At 41.6% G+C, this 13736-nt stretch overlaps 1 protein-coding gene across 3 annotated transcripts; it reads left to right on the top strand.

Annotated features, from left to right (window-relative positions):
- Positions 1-7384: 7384 nt before the first annotated feature.
- On the top strand, positions 7385-13504 carry LOC307039043 (uncharacterized protein). Of its 3 annotated transcripts, none has more exons than XM_079680808.1 (5): positions 7385-8642; positions 8772-8951; positions 9057-9265; positions 9359-11108; positions 11214-13504. In XM_079680808.1, the coding sequence occupies exons 1-5, from the start codon at positions 8378-8380 to the stop codon at positions 12905-12907; spliced, it is 4098 nt and encodes a 1365-aa protein (XP_079536934.1). In that variant the 5' UTR covers positions 7385-8377; the 3' UTR covers positions 12908-13504. The 3 variants fall into 3 exon arrangements, with proteins under 3 accessions (XP_079536934.1, XP_079536933.1, XP_079536932.1); XM_079680807.1 differs by having other exon boundaries at positions 9030-9265; XM_079680806.1 differs by having other exon boundaries at positions 8772-9265.
- The last annotated feature ends 232 nt before the right edge of the window (positions 13505-13736 follow it).

The raw sequence follows: 13736 nt of genomic DNA, 5'->3' as shown, positions 1-13736 counted from the left end.
CCCGATGGACACACGATTAAGGAAATGTTCAAATTCGGCTCTGATCGTAACGACATCGGGCCATTCGTGAGGGCATCTTAAGCCATCGTATGACCGCCGGTGGAGTTTCTCAGGCTCCGGCAGCAACTTTGCGAGCGGTGGCAACATCTTTGGCAGCACAAAGCATTGCCGAAGGACCTTGTGAAGGTTCATTTTCGTGTTGAATTTGTGTGTCCATTTTGCCCTTCGTAAGGCATTCGTGAGGGCATCTTAAGCCATCGTATGACCGCCGGTGGAATTTATCAGGCTCCGGCAGCAACTTCGCGGTGGTAAAATCTTTGGCATGCCAAAGATGGCTTAAGATGCCCTCATGAATGGCCCGATGTTGCTACGATCAGATCCGAATTTGAACATTTCCTTTATCGTGTGTCCATCTGGTTGTTTTATTGCACAACAAAATCATGTAAACATATTATGTAAATAACCCAGTTTGTGTTCTCTGAAACTAAAAAGGATATAATATATTATTTTGAAGGCGAGGAAGTTGTTGTTGCTATGGAAACAACATGACGGAGAAAACTTAATATCTTCTACATATAAAGACGGCGAAAGTAAAGAACAAAGTCTGAAAATATCAGTACAGTATCATATTACTTTAACATAATCGTTTTTGTTACTTTCGTTGCAGTTGTATGTCTTAAATGTAATGTAAATGTTGCCTTCGTGTGTGGTTCGGAGCCATCTTCGTGCAAAATTTACAATTCCATATTCGTGTGTCAATTTCGCGACAGTGTGACAGGGGGCTTAATGGGTATTGCTGCAAGTCAGAAGACAAAGAAAAAAGGATAATCCATTGATTAAAATCATGTTTCTTTAGCTTGTTTGTTTGTTGTTTGTTTCCTCTGTTGAGTCCTTCAGCTTTTACCAAGGATGAATATGAACTGTAGTGTAAATGTAGCCAATAACAGGCACTAAGGCTTGCAAATAAAAGTTACACTTTGAAAAGAAAATTAGCCCACACTTTATCTAACATCTTCATAACTTTTTACATGTGGGATCAATCATAACACAATGTAGGATAACATGCATAAACAGAAGGAATTTATCCTGGAGGTACCGTAGCACAGGGGATGTGTGATCTTTCCACAAGAAATGCATCGCTTATCAACATGGAACACCTGAAGCAGGATGGAAAATCTCTTTTGAAGATTGAAATCTTGTAAAGGGATAGGATTCAAACAAGCAACAGTATGAGGTAATTGTGACATGGATTGTTTTTTGGATGTTGATAATCCATAAACTGATTTACATATGGAACTGGTGAGCTAAAATTACATTAATCTGTTACACATTTCTCTAATGTGAAAGCTTAACAACCTTTTTCTCTGACAACCTCCTACAGTTCACCTCATGTTGGCAGCATATACACATTTGTGACATATATTTCAGTTCACCATGTCACATGCCTAGCAAGAACAAGTCAAGCACACAGGTCAAACATGGTATGGATTATACTGGAATACAAAACAGAGGAGGACTGTGCCTGTGTGGATCACATAGTAGGCCATGTGAAAGGGAACATAAATATAAAACAGACACATTGGTGCTGGATACCAAGGACACAAGAAAACCAGCATTACAGAAATGACAAAAGAAAAATCCTCACCCAGACCCTTCACAATGGAGGTTACACCTAAAAAAAACAGAGCAGAAATGAACCGAGGCGGTGTTGCGAATAATAAGGTTAGAATGATAAATGAAAGGTTTATGTAGCGTTTTACACTTAATCGTGACAGCCAATAGGAGAAAAGCTCAACCATTTTATATTATTGCCTTCTTGATGTGTCAGACATGCTTTATTCTCTACTTTTATTGTTGATCTTCTGATCTGATACTTCTATCAGATGAAACATGCTGCTAAAGGAAGGCTCCAGTCATTAGATAGTTTATAAAAACTTCAGTATTTTGTGAAACATTATGTTTAAACCATACCCTGAAGAAATCAGCGATATTCCCCGGTAAATAATGATTTTATAGCTCTTTTTGATCAAAACCTGTATATTCCGTCAGGCAGCTGCCATTTTGGCCATTTTCAGTAGTCACATGATCCGAAAAACTAGGTTGTGATGTCATCTATGCGTTCACTTTGTAAACACGACAGCTCATTCGACGAAAACAAGGCGGAGTATTTGAGTTCGGACTCGTCAGCCGAGAAAGACGTTTTGAGCAATGTGGAGAGATTGGATGGGGGAATTCAGCCATACAGGTTCGAGCCAAGTGGCCAGAACCGTCAGGAATCCAGGGACAGTGACAATGAGGATGAACAGCACGGTGATCTTGCTGGAGACAATCCCTTTACTCGTGCAATTGATTTCGGGGGGCGAGTAGGGAGACATGTTCATGAATGGTGTACTTGCGATCGGTGTGTAGCCATGGACAATCCTCTTATGAACATATGTTGTCATGAGCTTGAAGAGCTTGAAAATAAACTGTTCACAGACGACTTGGATTGCATATGTTTACACAGGGAATTCGACACTGTGGTGTTAGAAAAAGCTGTATTGAGAACAGCACTGGTTGCCATGAAGGATGTGAAACGCACCTCTTTGGTTGAACCAATAAATGAAAGGTTGGTAAATTTGACGGGTACAGCCCTTTCTTCTTAGCATTATATACTTTACAATTATTATTATTATTATTATTATTATTATTATTATTATTATTAATGGACATATCAACTAAAGACATTTTATTTGGTTAGGAAGTTCTGGATTAAAGATTGAATGGACTTTATCAAAAGTTTTATAATGACGTTTACATTCTAGGAGGAAATGATTTTCATCCTCAATCTCATGGCAATGTTTGCACAACCTGTCATTTACAGGAGTATTTGTGTATCGATCATATTCAATAAGAAGTTTATGGCTGTTAATTCTAAAGCGTGTCAAATGGATTCTGTCTACAATTGCATGGCAAGGATATGAACGACAATGACAGATCATTTTCAAAACCAAAACTTTACTAAGTATAGCCATGATAAAAGAAATCAAAAAGCATATCTACAGAATGCACTCTTTATAGAACAATGTAGGCTAGGAGTCCTAACACAGGGCTGCCAACATTTGAGTTCAGCTTGGAGTGAGATTTTTTTTTGATGAACCGAAAAAAGAAAGGTTCATGTGTACAGTGTTACAAATGTATTGAACATGTACAGGGTTTCCCATTAATGTACCGGGCGCTACAGTGGAATATGCACATACACAGTGTACCGGCAACTCTTACAATCAAGTGCTATTTTGGGACGGGTGGCGCAGTGGTCTGTGCGTTTGATCATCAGATCAAGGGGGTGTTGGGGAACTCCAGTTCGAAACCCGCTCCCGCCCCACTGCTTCAGGCCGTTGTGTCCTTGGGCAAGACACTTCACCCGAATTTGCTCCTGTGGGTATTGTCCACAGTACATGTATAATATCAATGTGTACTTGTAAAAGCGCCTCGATGACTTTGAGGTGTGAAGATGGGCGGTGTGGCGCAGTGCATTGATCAAGGGGGTGAAACCCGCCGCCGCTGCGTCTGTAAAGCCGTTGTGTCCTTGGGCAAGACACTTCACCTGAACTTGCTCCTGTGGGTATTGTCCACAGTAGATGACCATTACATGTATGTATGTATGATCTGTATATGTAATGTGTATTTGTAAAGTGCTTTGAGTCATTGATAAAGCGCTATAATAAATATAAGGATTATTATTATTATTATTATTTTATAAGTGGGGGGGGTCCTCATCTCCTCTAGGGGGGTCCGGGGGCATGCTCCCCCGGGAAGATTTTTTTTTAAAATATTGAAGTTAAATGCATCAACCTGTTGCACTTTGAGAGCAAAATGAATTTATGGTAAACAGATTTTCTTTTTCTTTATGGATATTTTAGAAATCACTGTATTCTTGTTTCACTGTCATTTAGTATTTCATAACTGTTTTTCATTTATTCTCATAAATGGTGACCAAAATGTATGAGACCCACTGAGATAACTAGACTAAAGTATCTAAACAGAGTCCCTTACCTCACCGAGCTGTAGTTATCTCTCAGTCTGACAGGACAGAGCTCTCCCTCTCATTGTTTTAGAAACAGCTTGTAATATCCGTTAAGCTAACCAGATGCTAACAACAACAATGCAAATAGTGAGTTTGGTAGAAATATACTGTATAATAGTAAAGTTATTTAAGATGATGCCATATTTATTGAAGATTTTACATGATAAATATTCCCCAAAATTATTCAAAAGCATATTCTTCCAAACTCCTTGCTGTAGTATGACCACCAGGAGACTATTGATGTGTGTGGTGAGTTTGGTAGTAATAAGCTGTATAATAGTGATTGAATATTATTGTATTCTCTTTTTTCGGAGTTGCACTTTGCAGACGGTCCCTGAGCACTCGTTTCTTCTCCGGCTGCGGATAGAGACCAATGTAATGTGCCCAGCTCGGAGGACGGCGCGTATTGGCTTTTTTTGATCAAAATGTGATTGTAGTTCGTTGTCAACCTTACCACGGTACTTAGGAGACGTCATTTGTGTCTGAATAACGTTTTCATGAGTTATTGATCCTTGAAATCAGAATCTTCCAATATCGTTCCAACTTTACTGAACTAAGCCAGAAGACCATCTCATTTCGTAGACCGCTCGGTTTGCTGTTCCTTCACTTTATTTTTATATTAATATACATTTGTTTTGGACGAAAACTTAGCGTGAGGAAAGGCAAGTGTGGCGTGAGTGCGTGAGATATGGGTTAATTGCGTGACTCTCAAGCTCAATGCGTGAGTGTTGGCAGCCTTGCCTAACATAATAATGGTACAATGTAGTATACATTCCATAGTAGTTAATCAATCAAATAAAGACAGCATTCCGGAGCATTCACGGAGCACACGTGCACGTGCACACGGAGCATTCCGTGGATTGTTCCTATCCGAATTGTGGCAATGTTTTGCGATACAATGATATTTCAATAGAATTGTGAGAGTAACTAGAGTAAACAACATGAACAAAGCACATACGTCAATTTGTCCTCGACACCAAACGCATAGTTCACGTCACTTCCGGTAAAAGAAGTCATGTGACTCGTCAAAATGGCGCCGCCCACAGGGTTGATGTTATTTCGGTAATTAATCAGCTTAAAATCAATGATAACGTCATCGGATTAAAAAAAAAAAAAAAAGACTGGCAGAGACTGGTCTGTTTTATCGGATGATAAAAAAAATTGAAATGAGTGTCATGAGGATTCCCTCCCTTTAAGGACCTGATTGGTGCATTATGATGGCATGGTGACAGCTACACAGATCACTGAATATCTATAGGAATGTACTGATCTTAAATAAGAGATGTTTTATTAAATGACTGTCTCTCCATTGTGTCACTATGTCAGTTTGAATGGTCATAGGACAGCGACGCTCAGTCTACTGTCATTGAGCAGAATGAGGCTACTTACATACACTGAACAAAAAAATAAATGCAACACTTTTGTTTTTGCTCCCATTTTTCATGAGATGAACTCAAAGATCTAAAACATTTTCTATATACACAAAATAACAATTTCTCTCAAATATTGTTCACAAATCTGAAAAAATCTGTGATAGTGAGCACTTCTCCTTTACCGAGATAATCCATCCCACCTCACAGGTGTGGCATATCAAGATGCTAATTAGACAGCATGATTATTGCACAGGTGTGCCTTAGGCTGGCCACAATAAAAGGCCACTCTGAAACGTGCAGTTTTGCTTTATTGGGGGGGTCTGAGGGGGTCCGAAAACCCTAGGGTTAAACCCTAACCCTAACCCTAACATGTCACCCATCTCCTTCGCATTGAGTTGATCAGGTTGTTGATTGTGGCCTGTGGAATGTTGGTCCACTCCTCTTCAATGGCTGTGCGAAGTTGCTGGATATTGGCAGGAACTGGAACATGCTGTCGTATACGTCGATCCAGAGCATCCCAAACATGCTCAATGGGTGACATGTTAGGGTTAGGGTTAGGGTTTAACCCTAGGGTTTTCGGATTAAAGGCATTTTACTGAACCATGCATTCATTTCTTGAAATTGCACAGGAATGGGAATTAGCGGACGAGCTAGAACAGATAGTGGCCACAAAACAATAGTGGCAGAGATAATATGCTCTGTGTAGAGTAACATTATACAAGAGGAGTCACAGTGGCTTTTCGTGACAATGGCTTTGTCGATACTTTAAGTGTTGGAAAATGGTCTGAACTAATGGCAAAAATTGTCATAATAAATCAACCACTTGATATCACCATACTGGACATGTAAAATTGAAATATATACACTTTTAAAAAGGGAACCAATGACACTGTCAACATTGATTGACAGTTCATAGTTCAGTTCATCCCTTCTTCTGACAGAATTATGATTACGATAATGCTGTACGTTGCAGAAAAGCACCAGAATGTTTTAGATATACGGCATGGGTTCAACTGGGGTACCATACGCCTGTCTGACAATTGCAGTTTCGGCATAAATAGACCATATTTTTGAAGTTCATTTTTAGTTGGTCTCAGAAAAAGGAGATGAGCATGAAGGAGACAATCGGCCACATCCATCAGCCGAGTGTTTCACTCAGGTGAAGAGCTTTTTTAGATTCAAGATGCAATACTTTATCTCCATGTCAGAATAGATACAGTTTGTTGATAGGAACTTGCTTCGCAGCTATATTTCAGCATGTCAGTCAAGAACACACACACCACACACACCACACACACACACACACACACACACACACACACACACACACACACACACACACACACACACACACACACACACACACACACACACACACAACACACACACACAAACACACACACACACACACACGCACACACACACACGCCTTTTCTGGTGAGAGTGTCCCAGTTTTGCATATCCCTAACAAATTATACAAGATGTGAGTCAACAACGTATCAAACTCACCATTAAAGTGCGTGTAAGCAGTTTGACGTGTCCTGATAGCAAAATTGCATTTCCAACATCCCAAATAATTAGTTTATTTTATAAAAGCTAAGCATGCCTCACTCTCATTTTACCTGACATTTCACTTCAAACAGAAATACATGTATTTGCATTTATGGCACAATATATGTTAAACTACTGCTGTCTGCTGGCTACTCGTTGCTTTCCAAATCTCCCGCCCATCTCAAAGTGGTTGGGTGTGAGCATGCATTGTAGTGATTTATGTACTACACTTGTTTTTGTTTTCTATTGTTTTTTGGAGGCCTAAATATCTGAGGAGGGACATTTTGTGTATTGTTTAACTTAAAGGGAAACTGAATAACAGTTTTCTTCTGTGCGTGGTCACAAACCGTTGTTCTCTGGAAAAAAAATTGTTCAAAAGAGAAGTGCATTATAGTTAGGGAAAGTTAGGTATTTTTTTGGCCATATCGTGAAATAATTTATTACCAATAGCTTTTTTTACCATATGTCCCTATAGGTGTCTAGTAACATCTCCCAATTTATCCACAGCCAAATCCTCTGGGAATCGCCTTGAGAGCCAATCAAAGTTGGGGTGCCCAGAGGGCCTGGGTAAAAATAGTGAAAACATTTTTTCTACCAAAAGTGACTTTTGAGATGTCTAACTATGGTTTTTTAGGGGTGCTGAATCTATCCCAGCCATTAGTTTTGAGTCAAAATGACTCCTTAACCCTGAAATATTGATCTGTCAAATTTAACCTATGGATTTGGGGTGAAAAATGTATTCTACACATTGAATAATCCACTCTGAATTTAAAAGACACTACAGTAATGACATCTGCTAGGTACGTGCTCAGTATAATTACTTCTCTGCACGTGGAGAATATCAAGGTAGAGGTATTTTGCAGCTGCTTTTATTCAAAGCGTGCAGATTGAACCCAGGCCTCCCGTATACCAGTCGAAGACACTAACCACTGCTCCAACACGCCCACAACAAAGTTACTTTCTGACATGGTAAGTAAATAATTTTGCTTTCTAAAGTTTAGTTGGCTATACATTTATTTATAGGCCCATGCATCATTTTTATCTCTTAGTTACAGCCTAAAATGAATGTTGCTAGCTAGCATCCATCTTAAGTTAGCTAACATTAGGCTAATATCAAATCTAGTACCTTAGCTAAATAAACCATTATAAATAGTCTCTGTGTCATTGATCAACATTAATTGTGTTGTAAATTGTGTCATTTTATAGTGGGCTCACTATATGATTCAAAGTGAGATTATTGTTCATAGTTACACATAATCTATTAATGTGGCTGTGTGGACCCATTCTGCATGATATGTTTGATAAGTCTTGCCTTTGCCTTGCCTTGCCTAGTAAACAAAAAGAAAAAGTAATTGTTCACCGAGCTGTCTTGTCTTTTTAGGACAGTATGGAAGTTGATACCACAAATTGTCATGGTTTGAGGTGCTTCATCTGTGGTGGTCCTGGGACTGAAATGCAAAAACTCTCAAAAGTCACTCACAAAGGTTATCAGCAGCTATTATCTTATTCTGAGATCGTAGATGATGCAATGCTGATCAACAGACTACATGAGGACTGGAATGATGGAGATGACCCCAAGCTGAAGTACCATTTGGATTGTAGAACCGAGTTGTACCATCGTTCGAGAAGTGTATCCATTGCGAAACGTTCAGGTTTTCTTTTTCATTATGTCAATGTTGTTGCCACTTTCTGTCAATCATTCCGTTCAACTCATCATTTCAATCCAATACATTTTGTGGCATGAATAAAAGCTCACGAAATTGTCTTTCATCCATCCAAAGGACAAGATGCTCAAGACCAACGATCAGACAGGATGAAAAGACGCAGCGTACTGTCTGGGCCAAGTACTTCAAGTGCTGGTAGCTCCACATTCCAAACCCCATCAGCACACCTGGTCTACCGTGATGTTTGTATCCTCTGCAATAAGAGCATCAATGTTGAAATGCTTGTAAAATACCCTAGTAAGTTGCCTGTCTTCTACATTCTCATGAATGAGTTTGAAAGGTCTTTCTTTTTTTTCAAATTAAAACTCTCTTTAGTAAATCATATATGTGGCTATAACCCAGACACAGCCCGGAAGTTGTATCGTGCACCTGACAATCGCTTCCAGGACAGACTGAAAAGGAATTTGTTGGAGACAGCTGTGAGACGAGGAGATGCCTGGGGAGTTGAAGTTGCTGGTCGCCTGTCTGGAATAATAGATTTGGTAGCTGAAGAGGCACTGTATCATCTTCGGTGCAGGTCCCAGTTCGAGAACCCAGTTACAAACTCTGGGGTAATATATTTTTTTCAAGACCAGAAGTCCCAGACTCTGTAGACAAGGTTCTGAAGCCAATCATTTCAATTAAAAGTTGTTTTTCCCCCACAGGTCGGACGGCCTACAGATGAGGAGAGGCAGTTGCTGTTTGAGAAACTGTGCAAATGGATGGATGAAGAAGTGGAGCATGGTGTAACAAGTCTCGCTGAGATCCACATGAAGATGGAAGAACTTGACCCCACGGAGGACAAAAGTCTCACATATGGACGGATGTATCTTAAAAAAAAGCTTCAGGAACATTATGAGGAGTCTCTCTGTTTCACATTAGATGAGGGAGGAAGATTCATTGTGTGGCTAAAAGACACTACAGAGGCAATCCTCCGAGACTACCATCAGCAGGTCATCAACCCCTCACAAACCATGGATGATTCTGCACTTAAAGACCTCATAATTTCCACTGCCATTCATCTGATCTGTGGAGACTTGGCAAGAGTTTCACTCGACACAAAGCAGTATCCCTCAGTAGACAGCATGACCAATACACAGAGCCAACTTGCTCTGATTCCTGACAGCCTCAAGCAGTTGCTGAAGGCAATTGTAAAAACTGACGAAAAGGTGGCAATGTGGGGACAGAACCTGCTGAAAGCATACCGCCCTCGATCAGGAGTTATGCCCTCCCAACTTGGACTTACAATTCAGCTTGACCACATGTTTGGATCAAAGTGGTTGATTGACCGTATTCATCACTTAGGATACTCTGAATCATATGTTGAGCTCCATCACTACAAGTATTGTTACTTGAACGTGAAAAATGGATGTGGTAGCATGGACCAGGATACCATAATCACAGATGAAGATGGTATAGATGTTGTGGAGCATGAGGAAGCAGAGGTCGATGCAGTCCTATCTGCAGAACAGCCAGAGGAGCAAGAGGAGAGTGGTTCTGGAATGCATGAAGAGAATCAGCAAACATTTGCCCTCTTTGTTCCTGCCGATAGCACTGTTCATCAATGTGTTGGTGATAATATAGATCTCAACATTGGCTCACTACAAGGAAACACAGCATTCCATGCAATGGGCATGATCAGAGTAACTTCTCCTGCTCCAGCAACAAGACAACATGAGCTTCACACAACCATACCAAGGAGGAACATGGCAGTTGAGGAAAAGGTAGCAACTCTCAAAGCAACAGAGGTGAAAATACTGTCCTTTGTACCAAAAAACAAAGCAGGATTGGCAGACATCCGTTTGGTTCCCATAGCTGATCTCCACCAAGACCCTCCGGTTTTGAAGTCAGGGGACATTGGTTGGATGGCAGGATGGGCTATCAAGAATTACAACGCCACATTTGAACATCCGAACTGGAATGGCTTCATGAAATCCATACATCAAACTGAATGCAGGAAAAAGTCCCTCATTGAGTTTCTTCCAATCATTGAGGGTGACCCAAACGAGTACAGAACCATCTACACTACTCTAATGGAGTGCCTACGCAGCGGTCAGTCTCCTGCTGTCATCACATTTGACATGCCAATATGGCTGAAAGCAACTCAGATAGTTCTCCAGTCTGACTTGCCCATCATCACTAGACTAGGAGGGTTTCATCTCCTGAAAAGCTTCCTGGGCTCTATTGGGGTTATTATGGCAGACTCAGGGCTGCAAGAGCTGATACAGCTAGTTTACCCAGGCAGCAACACTGCAGAACACATTCTCTCAGGCAGGGCTTATGCTAAGGCCATCCGGTTCCACCTTCTTGCATCAGCGGCAATTACCAAGTTTTTGCTGAAAGATGTTGCGTTCAGCGAGCAGGACTATGAAGACATGGAGAACTTCATCAGGACTGCAAAAGAAATGAAAAGAGGTAATTTGACCTTTCCCTAATCTGTGTCTCAAACTATCTCGGAGTATGCCGAATTATATTTTCTCATTATGTAGTAATACAATTAAAACTGTCTATCTCTAACAGGTTCCATGGACACACCAAGGATAGTCACTGTGTTCAAGGAGAGGATGGAGGAGAGGTTGAAGACTTTGTCTAAGGCTGGAAGAACACCTGCACTCTGGGTCTGGTACTATGGCAGAATCGATCTAATCAAGGTATTTATCAGGAGTGAGCGTGTCCCAGACCACACAGGTCACCTCAGCTGCATCATTGGAATGCTGAACACCTTTGCAGCAGCAGGGCACCATCAGTACGCAAAGGGAGCAAGGCTCTATGTACAACTAATGCAGCAGCGACAGGACTGTCCCATGTTCCAGGAAACTCTGTCCAAGTTTACTGTGTATGGCAACCATGTAGTCCGGTTCTCAGACCATGAGTGGTCAGGCACATGGACTGACATCACAATAGAAACCACACTCATGCGTGAGGCCAAATCCTCAGGTGGTTTAAGCAGAGGGCGGTTCCGGAACAAATCTGCTCACAAGTGTTGGGTTCAGACTCTCAACCACTTCTCATTCATTCACCAGGAGCTTGAAGGAGTAATGAACAAACGTAGGGTACCTATCCACACAGACATCACAAAAGCCCAGATGGAGAAAGACAATGACTCTGTTAATGCCATAGTTGGATGGTTGGAGGAAGTCAACCCCTTTGATTCCATACGGGACAGTAAGACCCTGGTATCTTTCTCGACGGGGTTCAGCAGCACTCCTGGGGACTCAGTCAATGCTGATCAGGCAGAGGAGGTTGGCAGAGCCATACAGGCCAAGATGGATGGGAAAACTGTTCTGGATGCAATGGAAACCAAGCACAAGGTCAAGTCATTGGCAAGCCTCAGATCTGCTCCTAAAATCAATGGAGAGAAGCTAATCACTGACTCACTCAAGCTCTTCAACCGCCTCATCATCATTAGTGAGCGTGAAGTCAAGACCAAAGAAGCTTTGCGCTTTGAGTTGACGCCAACACCAATGTCTCTATTTGACAAGAATCAGAAGTTGCGAAAGCCAGACAAGGCTGCCCTAGCAAAGTTCCTGAAGGCTTTTGTGGAGCCTGTTGAAAAACTAACCTGCACAAGCCTGGTGGTTGATGGCGGTTGGCTCCTGCACAGCGTCAAATGGGAGGCTAACCTCACGTGGAAGGACATCACTGAGAGCTACCTCCGGTTTGTGATGTCCATGGGTAGCCAGCACGTCCGGATCACTGTGGTCTTTGATGGATATGGTAGCTCCACCAAGGACCATGACCACCTGAGACGAACCAAGAATGCATGCTGTGACATTCAGATTCGTCCAGACTTAAAAAACATCATTCCGCGGGAAAGGTTTCTTGACAACAAGAACAACAAGGCTCAGCTCATTCTGCTCCTTGCTGAGACCTTCCAAAGAGCTAGGATCAGTGTTCAACTATGCTCTGATGATGCTGACACCTCCATCGTGTCTGCAGCACTAAATGAGGCAATAGAGTCTTCTGTTGAGGTGAGGGCTGAGGACACAGACGTCCTGGTTATGCTGGTCCATCATAGGGCAAACCACCCGGTCTTCCTCACGACAGCTAAAGATACATCTTATGATGTCAGAAAGATTCGAGAGGCACTCCCGGAGAGGTACCGTAAATACCTTATATTCCTACATAGCTTCTCTGGCTGTGATACTGTATCAGCAATTTCTGGGTTTAGCAAACCAACGTTGCTCAGCAAGCTCTGCCAGACTGACAAATAAGAGCGGGCCATGGATGTGTTCTGTGACATCAGAGCCAAGAAAAGTGACATCATCGAAGCTGGCTGCGAACTGTTCAAGAACATATTCCGTGGTAATCCATCTGGAGATTTGGAAGATTTAAGATTTGATATCTTCAGCAAGCGGGCGGCAGCTGGGAGCATCAAGCCTGAGAAACTGCCTCCAACTACAGGAGCTGCAGCACAGCACTCACTGCGGGCATATCTCCAGACCAGAGATTGGCTAATGCTACAAAGTCCATCTTTGGATGTCCTTGAGTATGGATGGAAACAAGGAAAACATGGTTATGAACCAGTCCCTACAACAGATCCCATGGCACCAGATTACCTTCTGAAGTTAGTCTGCTGCAACTGCGCAGGTGACTGTGGCACTCTCAGGTGCTGCTGTAAAAAGCAAGGAGTCAAATGTATTTCTGCTTGTGGGAACTGTCATGGTAACTCTTGCCAGAACATCAACCAGCCAGATGATAATAATAGTGAGGGAGATGCAGGGGAGTTTGATGAGGTTTGTTAAAATGTCAACTAATAACGCTAGTTTTGATTTGCAATTGTTCAATAAAACCACTTTTTATGGATTGTTTATGGAGTTGGAGTCATTTTTACTCAAAACCAATGACTGGGACAGATTCAGCACCCCTAAAAACCCCTAGTTAGACATCTCAAAAGTCACTTTTGGTAGAAACATTTTTTTCACTATTTTTACCCACGCCCTATGGGCACCCTAACTTTGATTGGCTCTCAAGGCAATTCCCAGAGGATTTGGCTGTGGATAAATCGGGAGGTGTTACTAGACACCTATAGGAACATATGGT

Source organism: Notothenia rossii (genome assembly GCF_949606895.1).
Source record: "Notothenia rossii genome assembly, chromosome: 5".
Lineage (NCBI taxonomy): Eukaryota > Metazoa > Chordata > Actinopteri > Perciformes > Nototheniidae > Notothenia > Notothenia rossii.
Note: the sequence above shows the minus strand (reverse complement) of the source record. Positions and strands in the feature narration are given on the sequence as shown.